Below are 25,604 nucleotides of genomic sequence, written 5' to 3' on the forward strand. Positions count from 1 at the left end.
TCTCACATATTGAATACTATAACTCAATATATGTCAGGCTACCCCAAACACAAATAAAAAGATTACGGTATATCCAAAATATGGCAATTAGATTTCTAACCTCAGAGATCATATAAAACTAATATTATGGAATTTACATTCTTTGCCAATAATCTGCTTCTACTGGCTTTTAAGGACATCAGCGGTCTTCATCCTGAATATTTGAAAGATTGCATAGTCCCATATGAACCAGATACTTCAATAAGATCTTCACAGGACCATTTATTGCCATAAATTTAGAATAAAAGGCAAGGCTATCAAACACAAGGGAATGGGCATTTTCTACTGCAGGTTCAAAGTTATGAAACTAATAATCTTCACAAATTAGCACAGGTTCAGATGTTTTACAGTTCAGATGCAAAATCAAAACTTGGCTAATTAGAAATGTTTTCAATATTATAGATCTATTAAACAGGTTATTTTTGAGAAGAGACAAAGGTGGGAGTTTCAGATTGTTAATTATGCATTTTAATTATTTAATTAATTAATGCTACCGTGCGCATGTTATAAAATCCAGGGTCGACGCGCGCAAGGGGGTGCACACTTGTGCACCTTGCACGCGCCAAGCCCATGGGAGCCCCAAAGCTTTCCCTGTTCCCTCCAAGGAGGCTCCGAAATTGGAGCGGCCTTGGAGGGAACTTTTTTTTTTTGCTCCCCCCCACCTTTCCCTCCCTTACCCTATCTAACCCACCCCCCAACCCTACCTAATTCCCGCCCTACCTTATCTCGTTGAGTTATGCCTGCCGGCTCGCTATCCCCTGGCACAGGCCGCTGTGCTGGAGGATTCGGCCCTGCCTCCAGACCACCCCCGAACTGCCGCCATGCCCCCACCCCACCCCCAAACCACCCCGCTCCCCGGCCCCACCCCAGACCGCCCATTTTTGAAAGCCCCGGGACATATGCGCGTCCTGGGGCTTGCACACGCCGCCGAGCCTATGAAAAATAATCTCGGCGCATGCAGGGATAAGTTTTTGGGGGTTACGAATATTTCTTACGCGCGTAACCCTTTGAAAATCTACCCCTATATGTGCTGGTTTAAATATTTTGGTGCTTCCTTAGGACATATTTACTGAAGAAAATGAAGTAAAATAAAACATATTCCAAGTTTAAAATAATTCTAAATTTTTTTTTAACATTAACCATACTATATTATCCATATCCAGACTGTGCATCTACTTATTCTGCAATATTATGATCATATTACAGATCAGCCTATTTAAAAATAGTCTTACAACAAAAATCTATACCTTAATCTTAATATAATTTTCTGCATATTTAATTCCAATCTAGCAACAAAAACAAGCACATCAACAATAGTGATGACAACTACACTTACTACGACTGAAACAACAACTGAAACAACAAGTCTGACAACAACCCCAACCACTACACCACCAAGAACAACTCCACGCAGAAGTACTACTTCAACCCATATATCAACAAGAACTCCACGGACAACTTCAACGGTGCGAACGAGTACACCACATACAATATCACTAAGGACCACACGAACAAGTCCGCAGACAAGTACAACACTAGTAACTACTGAAACAACAACTGAAACAACAACTCCAACCACTACAACTCCAAAAACAACTACATCAACAGTATATGAAACATCTAAAAGAACAACTCCACGCAGAAGTACTACTTCAACCCACATCACAACCCATATAACAACGAGAACTCCACGGACTTCTTCAACGGTGCGAACAAGTACTCCACATACAATATCACTAAGGACTACACGAACAACTCCACAGACAAGTACAACACTAGGTACTACTGAAACAACAACTGAAACAACAACTCCAACCACAACAACTCCAAAAATAACTGAAACAACTAAAAGAACTACTCCACGCAGAACTACTACTTCAACCCATATAACAACGAGAACTCCACGGACAACCTCAACGGTCCGAACGAGTACTCCACATACGATATCACTAAGGACCACACGAACAAGTCCGCAGGCAAGTACAACACCAGTAACTACTGAAACAACAACTGAAACAACAACTCCAACCACTACAACTCCAAAAACAACTACATCAACAGTAACTGAAACATCTAAAAGAACAACTCCACGCAGAAGTACTACTTCAACGCACATCACAACCCATATATCAACAAGAACTCCACGGACAACTTCAACGGTGCGAACGAGTACGCCACATACAATATCAGTAAGAACTACACCCACAACTCCGCAGACAAGTACAACACTAGGTACTACTGAAACAACAACTGAAACAACAACTCCAACCAGTACAACACCAAAAACAACTACTTCAACAATAACTGAAACAACTAAAAGAACAACTCCACGCAGAAGTACTATTTCAACCCATATCACAACACATATATCAACAAGAACTCCACGGACAACTTCAACGGTGCGAACAAGTACGCCACATACAATATCAGTAAGAACTACACCCACAACTCTGCAGACAAGTACAACACTAGGTACTACTGAAACAACAACTGAAACAACAACTCCAACCACTACAACTCCTAAGACAACTACATCAACAGTAACTGAAACAACTAAAAGAACTACTCCACGCAGAACTACCACTTCAACCCATATAACAACGAGAACTCCACGGACTTCTTCAACGGTGCGAACAAGTACTCCACATACAATATCAGTAAGGACTACACAAACAACTCCACAGACAAGTACAACACTAGGTACTACTGAAACAACAACTGAAACAACAACTCCAACCACAACAACTCCCAAAATAACTGAAACAACTAAAAGAACTACTCCACGCAGAACTACTACTTCAACCCATATAACAACAAGAACTCCACGGACAACCTCAACGGTCCGAACGAGTACTCCACATACGATATCACTAAGGACCACACGAACAAGTCCGAAGGCAAGTACAACACTAGTAACTACTGAAACAACTACTGAAACAACAACTCCAACCACTACAACTACATCAACAGTAACTGAAACATCTAAAAGAACAACTCCACGCAGAAGTACTACTTCAACCCACATCACAACCCATATATCAACAAGAACTCCACGGACAACTTCAACGGTGCGAACGAGTACGCCACATACAATATCAGTAAGAACTACATCCACAACTCCGCAGACAAGTACAACACTAGGTACTACTGAAACAACAACTGAAACAACAACTCCAACCACTACAACACCAAAAACAACTACTTCAACAATAACTGAAACAACTAAAAGAACAACTCCACGCAGAAGTACTACTTCAACCCGTATCACAACCCATATATCAACAAGAACTCCACGGACAACTTCAACGGTGCGAACGAGTACGCCACATACAATATCAGTAAGAACTACACCCACAACTCCGCAGACAAGTACAACACTAGGTACTACTGAAACAACAACTGAAACAACAACTCCAACCACTACAACTCCTAAGACAACTACATCAACAGTAACTGAAACAACTAAAAGAACTACTCCACGCAGAACTACTACTTCAACCCATATAACAACGAGAACTCCACGGACTTCTTCAACGGTGCGAACAAGTACTCCACATACAATATCAGTAAGGACTACACGAACAACTCCACAGACAAGTACAACACTAGGTACTACTGAAACAACAACTGAAACAACAACTCCAACCACAACAACTCCCAAAATAACTGAAACAACTAAAAGAACTACTCCACGCAGAACTACTACTTCAACCCATATAACAACGAGAACTCCACGGACAACCTCAACGGTCCGAACGAGTACTCCACATACGATATCACTAAGGACCACACGAACAAGTCCGCAGGCAAGTACAACACTAGTAACTACTGAAACAACAACTGAAACAACAACTCCAACCACTACAACTCCAAAAACAACTACATCAACAGTAACTGAAACATCTAAAAGAACAACTCCACGCAGAAGTACTACTTCAACCCACATCACAACCCATATATCAACAAGAACTCCACGGACAACTTCAACGGTGCGAACGAGTATGCCACATACAATATCAGTAAGAACTACACCCACAACTCCGCAGACAAGTACAACACTAGGTACTACTGAAACAACAACTGAAACAACAACTCCAACCACTACAACACCAAAAACAACTACTTCAACAATAACTGAAACAACTAAAAGAACAACTCCACGCAGAAGTACTACTTCAACCCATATAACAACGAGAACTCCACGGACTTCTTCAACGGTGCGAACAAGTACTCCACATACAATATCAGTAAGGACTATACGAACAACTCCACAGACAAGTACAACACTAGGTACTACTGAAACAACAACTGAAACAACAACTCCAACCACAACAACTCCCAAAATAACTGAAACAACTAAAAGAACTACTCCACGCAGAACTACTACTTCAACCCATATAGCAACGAGAACTCCACGGACAACCTCAACGGTCCGAACAAGTACTCCACATACAATATCACTAAGGACTACACGAACAAGTCCACAGACAAGTACAACACTAGTAACTACTGAAACAACAACTGAAACAACAACTCCAACCACTACAACTCCAAAGACAACTACATCAACAGTAACTGAAACATCTAAAAGAACAACTCCACGCAGAAGTACTACTTCAACCCACATCACAACCCATATATCAACAAGAACTCCACGGACAACTTCAATGGTGCGAACGAGTACGCCACATACAATATCAGTAAGAACTACACCCACAACTCCGCAGACAAGTACAACACTAGGTACTACTGAAACAACAACTGAAACAACAACTCCAACCACTACAACACCAAAAACAACTACTTCAACAATAACTGAAACAACTAAAAGAACAACTCCACGCAGAAGTACTACTTCAACCCATATCACAACCCATATATCAACAAGAACTCCACGGACAACTTCAACGGTGCGAACGAGTACGCCACATACAATATCAGTAAGAACTACACCCACAACTCCGCAGACAAGTACAACACTAGGTACTACTGAAACAACAACTGAAACAACAACTCCAACCACTACAACTCCTAAGACAACTACATCAACAGTAACTGAAACAACTAAAAGATCTACTCCACGCAGAACTACTACTTCAACCCATATAACAACGAGAACTCCACGGACTTCTTCAACGGTGCGAACAAGTACTCCACATACAATATCACTAAGGACTACACGAACAACTCCACAGACAAGTACAACACTAGGTACTACTGAAACAACAACTGAAACAACAACTCCAACCACAACAACTCCCAAAATAACTGAAACAACTAAAAGAACTACTCCACGCAGAACTACTACCTCAACCCATATAACAACGAGAACTCCACGGACAACCTCAACGGTCCGAACGAGTACTCCACATACAATATCACTAAGGACTACACGAACAAGTCCGCAGACAAGTACAACACTAGTAACTACTGAAACAACAACTGAAACAACTCCAACCACTACAACTCCAAAGACAACTACATCAACAGTAACTGAAACATCTAAAAGAACAACTCCACGCAGAAGTACTACTTCAACCCATATCACAACCCATATATCAACAAGATCTCCACGGACAACCTCAACTGCCCGAACGAGTACTCCACATACAATATCACTAAGGACTACACGAACAACTCCGCAGACAAGTACAACACTAGGTACTACTGAAACAACAACTGAAACAACAACTCCAACCACTACAACTCCCAAAATAACTGAAACAACTAAAAGAACTACTCCACGCAGAACTACTACTTCAACCCATATAACAACGAGAACTCCACGGACTTCTTCAACGGTGCGAACGAGTACGCCACATACAATATCAATAAGAACTACATCCACAACTCCGCAGACAAGTACAACACTAGGTACTACTGAAACAACAACTGAAACAACAACTCCAACCACTACAACTCCAAAGACAACTACATCAACAGTAACTGAAACAACTAAAAGAACTACTCCACGCAGAACTACTACTTCAACCCATATAACAACGAGAACTCCACGGACTTCTTCAACGGTGCGAACGAGTACGCCACATACAATGTCAGTAAGAACTACACCCACAACTCCGCAGACAAGTACTACTGAAACAACTGAAACAACAACTCCAACCACTACAACTCCAAAGACAACTACATCAACAGTAACTGAAACAACTAAAAGAACAACTCCACGCAGAAGTACTACTTCAACCCATATCACAACCCATATATCAACAAGATCTCCACGGACAACCTCAACTGCCCGAACGAGTACTCCACATACAATATCACTAAGGACTACACGAACAACTCCACAGACAAGTACAACACTAGGTACTACTGAAAAAACAACTGAAACAACAACTCCAACCACTACAACTCCCAAAATAACTGAAACAACTAAAAGAACAACTCCACGCAGAACTACTACTTCAACCCATATCACAACTCATATATCAACAAGAACTCCACGGACAACTTCAACAGTGCGAACGAGTACGCCACATACAATATCAGTAAGAACTACACCCACAACTCCGCAGACAAGTACAACATTAGGTACTACTGAAACAACAACTGAAACAACAACTCCAACCACTACAACTCCCAAAATAACTGAAACAACTAAAAGAACTACTCCACGCAGAACTACTACTTCAACCCATATAAAAACGAGAACTCCACGGACTTTTTCAACGGTGCGAACGAGTACACCACATACAATATCAGTAAGAACCACATCCACAACTCCGCAGACAAGTACAACACTAGGTACTACTGAAACAACAACTGAAACAACAACTCCAACCACTACAACTCCAAAGACAACTACATCAACAGTAACTGAAACAACTAAAAGAACTACTCCACGCAGAACTACTACTTCAACCCATATAACAACGAGAACTCCACGGACTTCTTCAACGGTGCGAACGAGTACGCCACATACAATATCAGTAAGAACTACACCCACAACTCCGCAGACAAGTACAACACTAGGTACTACTGAAACAACAACTGAAACAACAACTCCAACCACTACAACTCCAAAGACAACTACATCAACAGTAACTGAAACAACTAAAAGAACAACTCCACGCAGAACTACTACTTCAACCCATATCACAACTCATATATCAACAAGAACTCCACGGACTTCTTCAACGGTGCGAACAAGTACTCCACATACAATATCACTAAGGACTACACGAACAACTCCACAGACAAGTACAACACTAGGTACTACTGAAACAACAACTGAAACAACAACTCCAACCACAACAACTCCCAAAATAACTGAAACATCTAAAAGAACAACTCCACGCAGAACTACTACTTCAACCCATATCACAACTCATATATCAACAAGAACTCCACGGACTTCTTCAACGGTGCGAACAAGTACTCCACATACAATATCACTAAGGACTACACGAACAACTCCGCAGACAAGTACAACACTAGGTACTACTGAAACAACAACTGAAACAACAACTCCAACCACTACAACACCAAAAACAACTACTTCAACAATAACTGAAACAACTAAAAGAACAACTCCACGCAGAAGTACTACTTCAACCCATATCACAACCCATATATCAACAAGAACTCCACGGACAACGTCAACGGTGCGAACGAGTACGCCACATACAATATCAGTAAGAACTACACCCACAACTCCACAGACAAGTACAACACTAGGTACTACTGAAACAACAACTGAAACAACAACTCCAACCACTACAACTCCAAAGACAACTACATCAACAGTAACTGAAACAACTAAAAGAACTACTCCACGCAGAACTACTACTTCAACCCATATAACAACGAGAACTCCACGGACTTCTTCAACGGTGCGAACGAGTACGCCACATACAATATCAGTAAGAACTACACCCACAACTCCGCAGACAAGTACAACACTAGGTACTACTGAAACAACAACTGAAACAACAACTCCAACCACTACAACTCCAAAGACAACTACATCAGCAGTAACTGAAACAACTAAAAGAACTACTCCACGCAGAACTACTACTTCAACCCATATAACAACAAGAACTCCACGGACAACCTCAACGGTCCGAATGAGTACTCCACATACAATATCACTAAGGACAACACCAACAACTCCACAGACAAAGACAACAACCCAAGCTACTACTGAAACAACAACTGAAACAACAACTCCAACCACTACAACACCAAAAACAACTACATCAACAGTAACTGAAACATCTAAAAGAACAACTACACGCAGAAGTACTACTTCAACCCATATCACAACCCATATATCAACAAGATCTCCACGGACAACCTCAACTGTCCGAACGAGTACTCCACATACAATATCACTAAGGACTACACGAACAACTCCACAGACAAGTACAACACTAGGTACTACTGAAACAACAACTGAAACAACAACTCCAACCACTACAACTCCAAAGACAACTACATCAACAGTAACTGAAACAACTAAAAGAACAACTCCACGCAGAACTACTACTTCAACCCATATCACAACTCATATATCAACAAGAACTCCACGGACAACTTCAACGGTGCGAACGAGTACGCCACATACAATATCAGTAAGAACTACACCCACAACTCCGCAGACAAGTACAACACTAGGTACTACTGAAACAACAACTGAAACAACAACTCCAACCACTACAACTCCAAAGACAACTACATCAACAGTAACTGAAACAACTAAAAGAACAACTCCACGCAGAACTACTACTTCAACCCATATAACAACGAGAACTCCACGGACTTCTTCAACGGTGCGAACAAGTACTCCACATACAGTATCACTAAGGACTACACGAACAACTCCACAGACAAGTACAACACTAGGTACTACTGAAACAACAACTGAAACAACAACTCCAACCACAACAACTCCCAAAATAACTGAAACAACTAAAAGAACTACTCCACGCAGAACTACTACTTCAACCCATATCACAACTCAAATATCAACAAGAACTCCACGGACAACTTCAACGGTGCGAACGAGTACGCCACATACAGTATCAGTAAGAACTACACTCACAACTCAGCAGACAAGTACAACACTAGGTACTACTGAAACAACAACTGAAACAACAACTCCAACCACTACAACTCCAAAGACAACTACATCTACAGTAACTGAAACAACTAAAAGAACAACTCCACGCAGAACTACTACTTCAACCCATATCACAACCCATATATCAACAAGATCTCCACGGACAACCTCAACAGTCCGAACGAGTACTCCACATACAATATCACTAAGGACTACACGAACAACTCCACAGACAAGTACAACACTAGGTACTACTGAAACAACAACAACTGAAACAACAACTCCAACCACTACAACACCAAAAACAACTGCTTCAACAATAACTGAAACAACTAAAAGAACAACTCCACGCAGAAGTACTACTTCAACCCATATCACAACCCATATATCAACAAGAACTCCACGGACAACCTCAACTGTCCGAACGAGTACTCCACATACAATATCACTAAGGACTACACGAACAACTCCACAGACAAGTACAACACTAGGTACTACTGAAACAACAACTGAAACAACAACTCCAACCACTACAACTCCAAAAAGAACTACAACAGTAACTGAAACATCTAAAAGAACAACTCCACGCAGAAGTACTACTTCAACCCATATCACAACCCATATATCAACAAGATCTCCACGGACAACCTCAACTGTCCGAACGAGTACTCCACATACAATATCACTAAGGACTACACGAACAACTCCACAGACAAGTACAACACTAGGTACTACTGAAACAACAACTGAAACAACAACTCCAACCACTACAACTCCAAAAACAACTACAACAGTAACTGAAACATCTAAAAGAACAACTCCACGCAGAAGTACTACTTCAACCCATATCACAACCCGTATATCAACAAGATCTCCACGGACAACCTCAACTGTCCGAACGAGTACTCCACATACAATATCACTAAGGACTGCACGAACAACTCCACAGACAAGTACAACACTAGGTACTACTGAAACAACAACTGAAACAACAACTCCAACCACTACAACACCAAAAACAACTACTTCAACAATAACTGAAACAACTAAAAGAACAACTCCACGAAGAAGTACTACTTCAACCCACATCACAACCCATATATCAACAAGAACTCCACGGACAACTTCAACGGTGCGAACGAGTACGCCACATACTATATTAGTAAGAAGTACACCCACAACTCCGCAGACAAGTACAACACTAGGTACTACTGAAACAACAACTGAAACAACAACTCCAACCACTACAACTCCAAAAACAACTATATCAACAAGAACTGAAACAACTAAAAGAACAACTCCACGGAGAACGACTACTTCAACCCATATCACAACAAGTACTCCACGGACTACCTCAACAGTCCGAACGAGTACTCCACATACAATATCACTAAGGACTACACGAACAACTCCACAGACAAGTACAACACTAGGTACTACTGAAACAACAACTGAAACAACAACTCCAACCACTACAACACCAAAAACAACTACTTCAACAATAACTGAAACAACTAAAAGAACAACTCCACGCAGAAGTACTACTTCAACCCATATCACAACCCACATATCAACAAGAACTCCACGGACAACTTCAACGGTGCGAACGAGTACGCCACCTACAATATCAGTAAGAACTACACCCACAACTCCGCAGACAAGTACAACACTAGTAACTACTGAAACAACAACTGAAACAACTCCAACCACTACAACTCCAAAGACATCTACATCAACAGTAACTGAAACAACTAAAAGAACAACTCCACGCAGAACTACTACTTCAACCCATATCACAACTCATATATCAACAAGATCTCCACGGACAACCTCAACTGTCCGAACGAGTACTCCACATACAATATCACTAAGGACTACACGAACAACTCCACAGACAAGTTCAACACTAGGTACTACAGAAACAACAACTGAAACAACAACTCCAACCACTACAACTCCCAAAATAACTGAAACAACTAAAAGAACAACTCCACGCAGAAGTACTACTTCAACCCATATCACAACCCATATATCAACAAGATCTCCACGGACAACCTCAACTGTCCGAACGAGTACTCCACATACAATATCACTAAGGACTACAGGAACAACTCCGCAGACAAGTACAATACTAGTAACTACTGAAACAACAACTGAAACAACAACTCCAACCACTACAACTCCAAAGACAACTACATCAACAATAACTGAAACAACTAAAAGAACAACTCCACGCAGAACTACTACTTCAACCCATATCACAACCCATATATCAACAAGATCTTCACGGACAACTTCAACGGTCCGAACGAGTACTCCACATACAATATCACTAAGGAGTACAGGAACAACTCCGCAGACAAGTACAACACTAGTAACTACTGAAACAACAACTGAAACAACAACTCCAACCACTACAACTCCAAAGACAACTACATCAACAATAACTGAAACAACTAAAAGAACAACTCCACGCAGAACTACTACTTCAACCCATATCACAACCCATATATCAACAAGATCTTCACGGACAACTTCAACGGTCCGAACGAGTACTCCACATACAATATCACTAAGGACTACAAGAACAACTCCGCAGACAAGTACAACACTAGTAACTACTGAAACAACAACTGAAACAACAACTCCTACCACTACAACTCAAAAAACAACTACTTCAACAATAACTGGAACAACACGCAGAAGTACTACTTCAACCCATATCACAACCCATATATCGACAAGAACTCCACGGACAACCTCAACAGTCCGAACAAGTACTCCACATACAGTATCACTAAGGAGTACACGAACAACTCCACAGACAAGTACAACACTAGGTACTACTGAAACAACAACTGAAACAACAACTCCAACTACTACATCATCAATAACTACATCAATAATTACTGAAACAACAAAAAGAACTACACGCAGAAGTACTACTTCAACCCATATCACAACCCATATATCAACGAGAACTCCACGGACTACTTCAACGGTGCAAACAAGTACTCCACGTACAATATCTCTAAGGACTACACCAACAACTCCACATACAAAGACAACGACACAAGCTACTACTGAAGTAACTGAAACAACAACTCCAACCACTACATCACCAATAACTACATCAATAATTACTGAAACAACGAAAAGAACAACGCCACGTAGAAGTACTACTTCTACCCATATAACACATGTTTCATCTTCAAGAACTACACGTCCCTTTTTGGAAGAAACTTCTAAAGCGGTAAATGAAATTATTTATATTGTTTGATTAAATCCTAAATGTTATTTTCATTATTCAGCTTTATTCCATATTTTCTTGTTTTCTACTGTAGTGGGGTCTAGTGATTATTTACTTGCTCTAAATTTAACCCATATAGCTCCCAGGAAGTAGATTCAAATTCCCTCTACCACTATTTTTATGTTTCACCGTAGGCCAGTCACTATGGGATTGATTTTCTATGAGAATGTCTTGTATAGAATGAAGTTCTGGGATTAGTTGCTGTAGACAGGGAAATGTACCCTTTTACAAGGTTAAATCTATTATGATATTTTCACTAGGTAGGTAGTTAGTACTGCTTTAAATGTCCATTTAGGGCAATGTGTGTTAAAGTTAACTCAGCTCTGACATGCATTAAAACATGTTTAGTTGTGTTTAATATTGTATTAAGCTTAGCACAATATTGTGTTAATCCTTATTAATGGTAGTATGAAATTAATGCAGATTAACACATTAAAATGTAAATGAAATTTTAAAGCATCTCATTTTATATTATAATGGAGTCAAGTGAAATTGCTTTAAGCGATACAATTTGCAATAATTCCCTAGTCATATTACTTCATCACCAACTGTTTCATGTTCTAAATCTATACACCCTTGTTTTTTAAGAAACATCCAAGCAGTAAATAAAGCCACCCATCTTCTCTGAAGAAATTTTGTATTAGGAGATATAGTGCAGCATTAAAAACAACTAAAAGCAACAAATAATTACTTGAAATAGTTTTTTTTACATTATTTCAAATCTCTCATAAGAAATAGAATGTAATAGAAAATGGTATTAATGTTCTTACTACATTTGCTTTTGTTGACAATTTTGATAAAAGAATTATCTGACATATAAAATGAATTTGTAAACTTTCCATGCATAGCCATATTTCATCCATGGTCTGCTCCTCATTTTTTAATCATTGCTATATACAATGGGGTAGATTTTATAATTTAGCGCGAACGCGTACTTTTGTTCGCACACCAGGCGCGAACAAGAGTACGTGGGATTTCAATAGATACGCGCGTAGCCGCGTGTATCCATTAAAATCCGGGATTGGCGCGCGCAAGGCTGCCAATTTTGGGCAGCCTTCACGCGCCGAGCCGCGCAGCATGCCTCCGTTCCCTCCGAGGCCGCTCCGATTTCGGAGCGGCCTCGGAGGGAACTTTCTTTCGCCCTCTCTTCACCTTCCTAACCCACCCCCCCCCGGCCCTATCTAAACCCCCCCCCTACCTTTATCGCCGGATTTACGCTTGCCGGAGGCAGATGTAAATCTGCGCGCGCCAGCAGGCTGCTGGCGCGCCATCACCCGACCCGGGGGCTCTTCCGGAGTGCGCGGCCACGCCCCCGGCCACACCCCCGGCGCCGCCCCCCAAACGTTGCATCACCCGCGCCACACCCCCGAAATGCTGCGTCGCGACCGCCACGCCCCCCGACACCCCCCCTCCCCGGCACGCCTCTCCATGCAAGCCCCGGGCCTTACGTGCGTCCCGGGGCTTGCGTGCGCAGCCGAGCCTATGCAAAATAGGCTCGGCGCGCGCAGGGGGGGTTTGGGGTAGGTTTTCAGGGGGTACGCGCGTATCCTACGCGCGTACCCCTTTGAAAATCTACCCATGTATGTTGGCTTAAGTCATTCTAAGAGAAAATAATTCCTGAAACATCCTAAGTCATTTGATTATTGTAATGTAGACTAACAGTTACATTTTCAAAAGCTTGCGCTTGGAATAATTAGTTTAAAAGCATGTAAATAGCATGCACTCACATACCTGCTATTTTATAAACCTCAAACCTTGAGTGTGTAAATAAAGGTTCATGCAATTATATATGTATGTAAATAAAAGGATGGTCTGGGGCATTCCGGGGTGTGATAAAAATATATGCATATAAATTGTATTATAATGTTACAATTTTTGTGGATCCAATGGAAGAAACTAACATTCTTACCTTGAAATGGAGACTGACGCAGATTCAGTTGATGAGCGGTCAACGACCAGAGTCAAACAGGCGACCAAGACAAGTGGTAACCAGTCTAGTCCAGAATCTGGAGAGTGTTCAGGCAGGCAGCAAACAATCCAAGTCCAGAATCCAGCAAGGGTCGAGGCAGGCAGCAAACAATCCATCCAGAATCCAGGAATGGGTCAAAGCAGTGAAAGGAAGCCCAAGGACAGAACTCACACACAAGAGGAGCTCACAAGACAGGACCAGGGAGTGAGGGCAACACAAGGAGCAGGACAATCAGAACAATCTAACAGAAGCAGCAAAGCACCTACTCACCAAACCTGTAGCTGAGGCAAAGAACTGCAGGAAGGTGCCGCTTAAATACTGACTGCCCCTGATCTCTTCTGCAGACACTTCCGGCAGCAAGGTTTAGCGTGGCAGAAATGAGGGGCCAAAACAGAGCGCGCCTCATGTTGCGCTCCTCTCAGAGGAAGCCACTGCTGCCGCCATGGAACACTACGGACAGGCAAAAATCAGATCGTTTTGTAACATTTAAAAGACACACATATAGATTTGACATTCAGTCGGTTGACTTTACACCTGTTAATTATCTTGCGTAAATGATATCAAATATGTTTCTGCTGTATTATTGGCTAGGTGGGAGGTCTGAGTGAACTGGGGAGAGTTCAGGCTCAAGAAGCAGGAGGGTCTTGATAACCTGGAGAAGGAGTGGGCAATAGGGATGTGAATCGTGTGCCCTATCGTCTTAACGATTGAAATCGTCTGGCAGGAGAAGAAAATCGTGTTTGGCACGATTTTTTAGTTAAAAAATCGTTAAAAATCGTTTTTTCCGATTAGTGCGCACTAACTCACTAACTCCCGTTAGTGCGCACTAACAGAAAATGATACAATTTGACACTTTTCAGGTCAGTTAAGGTCAGTTTAGGAATGAATATGTATTCCTATTGGCTGCCCTCTTATTTATTCATGTTACCAAGGTTCCCACTGACAGTACATGGGGGATGGGAAATGGAAACAGTTGGTAGCTTGACAAAAAAAGTAATGTGATCAGTCAATGTGACTAGAACTTGTGCCCTAACCCTGATACCAGGGGTGTTGTGATCTTCCTGCACACAGTGCCCTAACCCTGGCACCAGGGGTGTTGTGATCTTCATGTACACAGTGCCCTATCCCTATTAATACCAGGAGTGTTGTGATCTTCCTGCACACAGTGCCCTAACCCTGATACCAGGGGTGTTGTGATCTTCTTGCACACAGTGCCCTATCCCTATTAATACCAGGAGTGTTGTGATCTTCCTGCACACAGTGCCCTATCCCTATTAATACCAGGAGTGTTGTGATCTTCCTGCATACAGTGCCCTAACCCTGGCACCAGGGGTGTTGTGATCTTCCTGCACACAGTGCCCTATCCCTATTAATACCAGGAGTGTTGTGATCTTCCTGCACACAGTGCCCTAACCCTGACACCAGGGGTGTTGTGATCTTCCTGCATGCAGTGCCCTATCCCGCCTGCATTACTAGTGAGAGGCTGGCTTCACAGACAGGGGGGAGCTTCCTGACCCTCACTCCTCCCCTCCCCCATGTCCCAGCCAGTGAATGGTGTGTGGGTGAGGGGGGGGGGGGGAGGATGGTGAGGCTGAAACAGCTCCTTCCCTGCATTACTAGTGAGAGGCTGGCTTCACAGACAATTCAGTGATATAATAAATCATTTAAAAAAAATTGAGTAGGTTAATATAATAGATGACTGTAGTAGATTGAATAAAGATCTGATGTTTCTGCTCTCCTCACACCAAACAAAAGCAACACACAAGCAGAGAAGCCCTTCTTATAAAGCTGAGCTAGTGAGTTAAGTAGGAGGAAAAGTAAACATACTGGTGGCCAGTGTGGCTACTTAAAAAATACACTTAACAACAATCAATTACCACATATATTTGAACTGTGTAGTTCCAGCCAGGACCACCTTTCTAAAATGCACAGTGATTGGCAAATTCAACATGCACTAGCATTTCACGTGCCTGCTATCAAAAATAATAAACAAACAAGTTCTAGTCACATGAGTGATGATCATCACATTACTTTTTTTGTCAAGCTTCCAACTGTTTCCATTTCACATCCCCCCAATCATTACCTCAGTGGGAACCTTGGTAACATCAATAGATAAGAGCACAGTCAGCCAATAGGAATACATATTCATTCCTAAGTGACTTTTACTGACCTGGGAAGTGTCAACACTTTGTTTCATTTTCTGTTGGTGTTCATGAGTTTCCAGTTCCATTTCCCATCCCTCCAACCATCACCTCAGTGGGAACCTTGGTAACATCAATAGATAAGAGGGCAGCCAGCCAATAGGAATACATATTCATTCCTAACTGACCTTCACTGACCTGGAAAGTGTCAATTTGTATCATTTTCTGTTAGTGTGCACTAACGGGAGTTAGTGCGCACTAACACGATTTAACGATTGTTAACGATAAATCGTTAGAATTTCTATTGTATTGTGTTCTATAACGATTTAAGACGATATTAACATTATCGGACGATAATTTTAATCGTTGAAAAACGATTCACATCCCTAGTGGGCAATATGGTGGTCTAATTGGTAAAAGTAATTTTCTTTGCTCGCTCATGCTGTTAAATTTGCTCTAACCTCTTCAGCCTTTCTTCATAGGGAAATCATTCCATCCCCTTTATTATTTCGTTCTCTGTACCTTTTCTAATTCCTCTGTATATTTTTTGAGTTGCAGTGACCAGAATCGCACACAATATTCAACGTGCAGTCTCAACATGGAGCAATACAAAGGCATTATGATCTTCTCTGTTTTATTCTCCATTCCTTTCCTAATTATACCTAGCATTCTATTTGCTATCTTGGCCATCAACATGCACTGAGCAGAGGATTTAAATCAAAATCTATTTAATGCCTAGATCCTTTTCATGGGTGGTGAGTTCCTTTGTGGAACCTTGCATTGTGTAGCTTTTATTTGGGTTGCTCTTCCCATCACTTTGCACTTGTCTACATAAAATATCATCTGCCATCTTGATGCCCAGTCTCCCAGTCTCAAAGGTCCTCTTACAATTTCTCACAATCCTCTTGTGATTTAACAACTTTGAATAATTTTGTATCATCAGCAAATTTGATCACCTCACTTGTTCCCATCTGTAGGTCATTTATAAATATGTTAAAAAGCAGTGGTCCCAGTACAGATCCCTGGGACACTCCACTATTCACCCTTCTCCATTGAGAAAATGTGCTGTTTTGTCCTAGTCTCTATTTTCTTTTAACCAGTTCTCAATCCACAATTGAACACCGCCTCCTCTCTTATGACTTTTTAATTTCAACAAGTCTCTCTCAAGAGGTACTATGTCAAATGCTTTTTGAAAATCCAGATAAAGGGGCAGATCTTTAAACCTGTGCACGGGCATAGATTTGTTCGCCCAACCCGGCGTGAACAAATCTACGCCCGATTTTATAACCTGCGCGTGCTGCAGCTCGCATGTTATAAAATCCAGGGTCGGCGCGCGCAAGGAGGTACACAATTGTGCAACTTGCGTGCACTGAGCCGTGCAGCCTTCCTCCGTTCTCTCTACCCCCCACACACCTTCCTCTCCCTTCCCCTATCCAACCCGCTCCCCAGCCCTATCTAAAACCCCCTCCTTACCTTTATCAGGAAAGTTACGCCTGCCTCTGGGCAGGAGTAACTTGCGCGTGCCGGCTGGCTGCTGCGCGCCATCCCCTGGCAATGGCAGCTGTTCTGGAGGCCTCGGTCCCACCCCCGGGCCGCTGCCCTGCCCACGGCCCCGCTCACGGAACGCCCCTTTTTCAAACCCCCAGGACACACGTGCGTCCTGGGGCTTGAGCGCGCTGCCAAGCCTATGCAAGATAGACTCGGTGCACGCAGGGGCAGCTTTTCGGAGGTTAAGCGCGTAATCCTTTGAAAATCTGCCCCAAAATATATATCAACTGGCTCACCTATATCCACATATTTATTAACTCCTTCAAAAAAATGTAGCAGATTGTTGAGGCAAGACTTCCCTTGGCTAAATCCATGTTGGCTTTGTCCCATTATACTATGACTATCTATATGTTCAACAATTTTGTTCAGTCTTACTGGTCTGTAGTTTCCTGGATTATCCCTGTAAACCTTTTTAAAAGCTGGTGTTGCTATGTCCTCCCTCAGGTCTTCAGGTAACATAACTGATTTTAAAGATAGTTTAAAGATTACTAATAGTAGATCTAAAAATGTATTTTTCATTTCTTTTGGCACTCTGAGATGTATACATCATGGGTAGCTTATAAGGCAGCTATGTGCAAACATACACCAATATTCAAAGCAAAGTGATGCACACAAGTTCAGTTTGAAAATTTTATGAAACAATGTTCACAAACTCGTCTACACAGTTAAACCTGCTCTTTGCAGGGCAAATGTGAATTTACATGCAGGGATGGTAACTTTAAAATAAATGCACGAGCGCCTATACATGTGCATGTCGGCACATGAGCATTCATACACTAGAATTTTAAATCGTGCGCCTAGTTGCATGTGTAAGATTTAAAATATGCTTACTGCATGCATAGGTGCTCCTAATTTTAAGTGGCTACTTGAGCAAATATATTTCACGTATCTTCCTTTGGACTTTGTCGGCTTTAACATGGGCAGGTAAGCAGATTTTATAACATGCTTGTATGAAGGACGCTTCCAATTTTACCAATTAGTCCACCAGTTTGCTCAGTCCATCTTGAGGTCATCCAGACCCTCTGATTCTTCAGCCTGTACTCACCCCAGTTGACTCAGATCGCTCTCCCTGTTTATGTATTTTACTCCTCATTAAGAGCAGAAGTAAGTATGCGCGACTAACAGCCTGCTGCGAGCTGTGCCACCGGATTTAAAATATGCATTTTCATGTGTAAATTTTGGTCCCGCCCCAGAACCCCCATGACCCAACCCAGCTCCGGCCCTTTTTTTACTTGCACGTGTGCATATACTGGCGTACGTTGTGGCTTTTAAAATACGCGGTGTTAACATAAAGCCCATAAACCTTTACTTGGTCAAGTGTTGCATTGTCACAAGATCCCACTAAGGAATTGCAAATTAGAATTAAAGATCTAGTGCAGGAAGTGGTTGAGAAAAAATACATTACCTTAAGAGAATCACAATTCTTGATAGTGGAACATCCTATTATTCCTGTATTTTATGTTGTTCCGAAGATTCACAAATCTTTAAAAAAAAAAACCCAGGGCATCCCATTGTCTCTGGGATAGGCTCTGTCCTTGAACCACTGTCCAAATTTGTAGACGTTTTCTTGAAACCCTTTGTGCCATTAATTAAATCCTATGTAAGGGACTCTCCCCATTTGATCACATTATTATCTAATAGTGATCCAACTATGGATTCATGTTTTTTGATTACATTAGATATCACGTCCTTAAAGACGAATATCCCTCAAGACGAAGCTTTAACAGTGGTTGAGGATGTCTTAAATACACAGACAGCACATACACGTGTGCCCACTGACTTTTTGGTAGAATTAGCACGAATAGCTCTCACACGCAACTATTTCATGTTTAAAACAGATTTTTATCAACAGGTCAAAGGCACGGCGATGGGGGCAACCATGGCCTCCAGTTTGGCCTGCCTATATTTATTTATTTATTTATTTATTATTTTTATTATACCGAGTTTCATGATAGGAATCACATCAACCCGGTTTACAATTAACAATGTGAGTAAAGGCAGAGAATAACATAGTAAAACATTTCCCAATTCAACATCACATATAGAATGAAACTTAACAAATATAATAACAATATTTAGGATGTGAGAAAGTTACAAAAAACAAGGAAAAATAACTAGGATCTGAAAGGATCTGCTATATGTAGCAGACTTTGAGGAGAGAATGGCAATAATTGCACATCAGAATGGCAATAATTTGTTTATTGGTTGAGGTACATTGATGATGTTCTATTGATCTGGCGGGGCACAGATATTCAATTTTTTATGTTCATAGACTGGTTGAATCACCTCAACCCTAATTTACAGTTTAATTTTTTGTTTGACTCACGTCAAGTACCATTTTTAGATGTTCCTATCACATACCAGGATGACCATTTTCAAACATCTATTTATCGCAAGGACACTGACAGGAATACATTGTTGGCTTATGACAGTTTTCACCCCCATCACCTTAAAAATAACATTCCCACTGGCCAATTCCTCAGACTTAGGCGTCTGTGCTCCACCAGGTCGGAGTATGTCACTCAAGCTAAGCAGATGATGCTTAGGTTTCAACAGAGAGGGTATCCCAGAAAAATACTGAGAAAGGCTTATAAACGTGCCCTATATGTAAATAGGGATTTACTTTTTTTTACCACAGGTTCAGGATCTGACTCCTATGGTTAACTGTATCTTACCATTTTCAACAATTAGCAATGATGTGTCTAAAATAATTTGAAAACATTGGGGAGCCTTAGCACTTGAAAAACATTTCCAGGGTGCCCTCCGGTTTACTTTCCGCCGGGGTAGGAATGTGCGGGATAGGTTGATACATTCTCATTTTAAACAGCAGGACGTTTCACAGAATGGTGGTTCCCATAAGCCCTGTGACCACTGTTCTGTGTGCAAACACACCTCAGTCATGACTGAGTTTACACATCCAGTCACTGGCAAAGTTTTTACATTATATAGCAACTCTGATTGTGATTCCCAAGGCGTGGTATATGTTATAGTTTGCCCTTGCAACAAGTTATATGTGGGAAAGACGTCTCGTAAAATTAAAACTAGGATCACAGAACATAAATTTAACATTAAGATGGGGAGAGACAAAGCTCCGTTAGTAGCACATTGGATTCAAACACCTCATTCGGTGGCTGACTTATACTTTTTTGTTATAGACGTGGTATCGCCTCCAGTTAGAGGAGGTGATTTTTCCACAATTTTGATTAGAAGGGAGCAAAAATGGATTTTTATTTTGAATACAGTAGCCCCCAATGGCCTTAACGCTGAGCTTGAATGGAGTTATTTTATTTAAGTTCGGGTATGACGTTATGGGAAGTGGTTGCTGGTTGGTTGGTGGGTTGTGCTCGTCATTGGCGCAGTTTTGCGCCAAAACAGTCTGTCAGGGTTTAAATTCTGTTACCTGAGACCTCACTTTGTGCTCCTGACAATTTCTGAAATCACTGTGACACAGGTATGTTAACTGCTGGATCTTTCATTTTGCCTCAATTTGACCCAGTGTTTATATATTGGTCAATGTAAAATTCTTCTTTAATTCCAGTTTGTTGTTAAAATTATCCCCCCAAAGCAGCCGGACTGGCGAAACACGGGTCAGTGTTGGGGACTATTGTAAAACACTGCTTCACTGGAAGGAGTTACCGTGGTGAAATAAAAAATTTATAATGCAACACTTGACCAAGTAAAGGTTTATGGGGTAGATTTTCAAAGGGGTACGCGCGTACCCCCCCGAAAACCTACCCCAAATCCCCCCTGAGCGCGCCGAGCCTATTTTGCATAGGCTCGGCGGCGCGCGCAAGTCCCGGGGCTTGCATGGAGGGGCGTGTCGGGGGCGTGCCGGGGCGTGCCAGGAGTGACGCGCCGTTTCGGGGGCGTGTCGCGAGTGACGTGGCGTTTCGGGGGTGGCGCCGTGGGCGTGGTTTCGGCCCGGGGGTGTTCCGGGGGCGTGGCCGCGGCCTCCGGATCAGCCCCCGGACCGGAACATGGAGCGCGGCAGCCGGCCCGGCGTGCGCAAAGTTAGGGGGGGTTTAGATAGGGCCGGGGGGGTGGGTTAGGTAGGGGAAGAGAAGGGAAGGTGTGGGGGGGTGGAAGGAAAGTTCTCTCCGAGGCCGCTCCGATTTCGGAGCGGCCTCGGAGGAAAAGGAAGCAGGCTGCGCGGCTTGGCGCTCGCAAGCTGCCGATTTTGGGCAGCCTTGCGTGCGCCGACCCCGGATTTTAATGGATACGTGCGTATCTATTAAAATCCCACGTACGCTTGTTCGCGCCCGGTGCGCGAACAAAAGTACATGTGTGCTCAGATTTATAAAATCTGACCCTATTTGCGCTTTGGTGTATACATCAGATGTGTTAAGTGCATCTTTGCTCCTGTGCGATATTGAACATAAAGCCCATATACATGTATACATGGGCCTTTTAATGCAATGCTTTTAAAATTCACCCCATAATTTTTCAAATCGAAAGTATGTATGTTAATCCAACTCTGCCTCAATTCTGTTGCCCAGAATTCCTCTCGTTTTTAATTTATAAAAGTATGCATGAAATCAGCGTACATGCATATTTTTATGTGCAAAACCTCTGGCAATTTTATACTAAGCCATTCCCATTTATGCATCTAAACCTGTGTTTTCTGTGCGTAATATGGCTTTGAAAATGGTTCCCTTAATGCTAAAAAAACAATTATTTGCATCTAGTGTTCATCCCAGAAATCTATTTAAAAATATCTTTGAACCAAGCTGATGCAATGTTTATTTTTGTTTTTAAAAACACCTTTAAAAGGTTGTACTGAATATTTTAGTACTGAATTAGTATTATCTACCAAGAGCAGAGTCAAATGGAACTAGCACAAAATGTTTAGCATATGCTTCTAAAACTTAAAAAAATCCAACCCAGTAAAAATATCTACAATTTGTCAAAATAAGAATTCTAAAGATATTATTGCAGTGGTATTGTAAGTGGCCAGAAATACATTTAGCGGAAAAGTTATGATAGCTCTTCATTGCCATCTAGTGCTTAAAATTTCTGCCTCATCTGTGATATTACAATAGTATTTTCTCTTCTATTTCAGCCCAATGAAACAGTGTTAGTCTACCCCTGTTTCAATGCAACCTGCATAGAAAAGACCATTATGATTGAATTTATGAAATGTCCACCTATATTGAGCGTTACTTGCTTCGAGGGAGTGCCCCCAAAAAAGATCTACGATGAAGATGGTTGCTGCTACCATTATGAATGTGACTGTAAGTATTAAATATGGTATGGACAATATGAATGGACAATATACTTTAGGAGTAAGAATGTAGCAGTGCTTTTGGATTATTCATGATCTAAAGGTGAACCACTGCTCTCAATGGGATATATTCTCCAGCATAGATTGCCTTGAAGTGCCAAGATGTGTCTACCTAGAGAGGAGATCTTGGTGTCTAACCACTGAATTAGGCTTCCAGATTCTTGGGTCAGAAAATTGCCGCAAGCACAACAACTAACTGTAGCTATGTTGTTTTAACTGTTGATAAAGTAGGCATTCACGGGAGTGTGTGTCGGGAGGAGAAAAATTCCCCTGCATAATTGAATTTTCAATTCTATGTGATTAGTTTCTCCCCTAGAACCCAAGTCGGACATGTAGCCAGGGCAAAGTATGCTGGTTCCATTGTAGCCACATACCTTCAAACAATCTTCAATGAGAAACCACATTGAAAATTATCTAAAGTATATCAGGGCAAAAATATCAGTGTACTTTGCCATTATGCAGCTTGCACTAAATTTCCTCCATTAAACATTGTAACACAGCCCAGGAACAGGAGAAGGAAGGGCAGATGGCAATGGCAAACTAAGGGCTTTATTTTCTAAATGTATCGCACGCGGTAAGGGACGTATCGCACGCAAAATGTCCCTTTTCGTGTGCGATACCAAAATGGGGGCGGAGTCAGCCCCGGAAGAGGAGGAGTCGGGGCGTCACCGGGGCCGACTCCGCGAAGCCGCCGCAGACGACGAAAAGGCAAGGCCCTTTTCGCGTCCTATTTCGCTCCCAATAGCTACACCTCCTATGGTGGCGCTATTGGTGCGAAACCGGCAGCGATCACACCACGACGGTGCGATCGCTGCCGGCTAGCACAGGCCCGCCCCCATCCCTCATTTCCTAAAGTATCGCAGGCCTGCGATACTTTAGAAAATGAGGCCCTAAGTCCATAGAGCAGAGCTTTCCAAAGTGTGTGTCACGACACTTTACTGTGTCGCCTGAGGTGTGCCGGTGTGTCGCGCAAGCCCAGTGCACGTGACACACCGGCAAGTGGGAACCAATGCAGCCGCCGGTGGACCTCATCCCACTGGCGGCTGAGCAGTGAAGTTTCGCTGGGCTGTGTGCCGGAGACACACAGCATGAAGATCGGTTAGCCGTGGTGGAACTTACCGTATTTTTCGCTCCATAAGATGCACTTTTTTCCCCCAAAAGTGGGGGGGAAATGTATGTGCGTCTTATGGAGCGAATATAAAAAAAAAACAAACAAAAATCTAACAAACCCCCCCCCCTGCTGACTCCCCCAAGACCTGCCGACTTAATTTACTGCAACCCCCCCTCCTGACCCCCCCCAAGACCTGCCGACTTAATTTACTGCAACCCCCCCCCCAAGACCTGCCGACTTAATTTACTGCAACCCCCCACCCTCCTGACCCCCCAAGACCTGCCAAACGTCCCTGGTGGTCCAGCGGGGGTCCGGGAACGATCTCCTGGGCTTCGGCCATCGGCTGCCAGTAAACAAAATGGCGCCGACGGCCCTTTGCCCTCACTATGTCACTGAGACCGACCAATAGCAGCGGTCGGTCCCAGTGACATAGTGAGGGCAAAGGGCCGTCGGCGCCATTTTGATTACTGGCAGCCGACGGCCCACGCCCAGGAGATCGTTCCCGGACCACTCCTGGACCCCCGCTGGACCACCAGGGACGTTTGGCAGGTCTTGGGGGGGTCAGGAGGGTGGGGGGGTTGCAGTAAATTAAGTCGGCAGGTCTTGGGGGGGGGGTCAGGAGGGTGGGGGGTTGCAGTAAATTAAGTCGGCAGGTCTTGGGGGGGTCAGGAGGGTGGGGGGTTGCAGTAAATTAAGTCGGCAGGTCTTGGGGGGGTCAGGAGGGTGGGGGTTGTAGTAAATTAAGTCGGCAGGTCTTGGGGGGGTCAGGAGGGTGGGGGGTTGTTAATTTAAAGGGTTGGGATGGGGTTTTTTTTTGGGGGGGGGAGGGGTTCCCAGAGAAAGAAAAGTTTTCTGATCTGGGGAGTGGACCGAAATGGCCCTCCCCAGACCCGAAAACAAAATGGGGAGAAAAAAAAAAAGCTATACACTCCCCTAATTTGCTCCATAAGACGCCCAGACGCAGAGCTGGTTTAGCACAAATTTTTTTTTTTTTTATTTTCCCCCTCTGAATCCTAGGTGCGTCTTATGGTCAGGTGCGTCTTATGTTTGGGGGAATTTCAGTGGATGCACAGAGTTACAGAACTGGAGGTGCAGGATTTATATTGACATTCTGTCCCTTCCT

At 42.6% G+C, this 25,604-nt stretch overlaps 1 protein-coding gene across 20 annotated transcripts in view; it reads left to right on the forward strand.

The window, feature by feature from the left end:
• Positions 1–25,604, forward strand: part of LOC115079098 (mucin-2-like) — a 221,251-nt gene that overhangs the window by 129,569 nt on the left and 66,078 nt on the right. The window contains exons 30-33 of one of the 20 annotated variants that reach the window (XM_029582171.1): positions 1,330–4,223; positions 4,665–9,754; positions 11,162–12,374; positions 23,149–23,320. In XM_029582171.1, the coding sequence (XP_029438031.1) occupies positions 1,330–4,223; positions 4,665–9,754; positions 11,162–12,374; positions 23,149–23,320 (9,369 nt within the window). Of the gene's footprint in view, positions 1–1,329; positions 4,224–4,584; positions 12,375–23,148; positions 23,321–25,604 lie in introns of all 20 variants that reach the window. The other 19 variants (XM_029582164.1, XM_029582172.1, XM_029582173.1 and 16 more) reach the window with 19 other exon arrangements.

The sequence above is a fragment of the Rhinatrema bivittatum genome, chromosome 17 (genome assembly GCF_901001135.1).
Source record: "Rhinatrema bivittatum chromosome 17, aRhiBiv1.1, whole genome shotgun sequence".
Lineage (NCBI taxonomy): Eukaryota > Metazoa > Chordata > Amphibia > Gymnophiona > Rhinatrematidae > Rhinatrema > Rhinatrema bivittatum.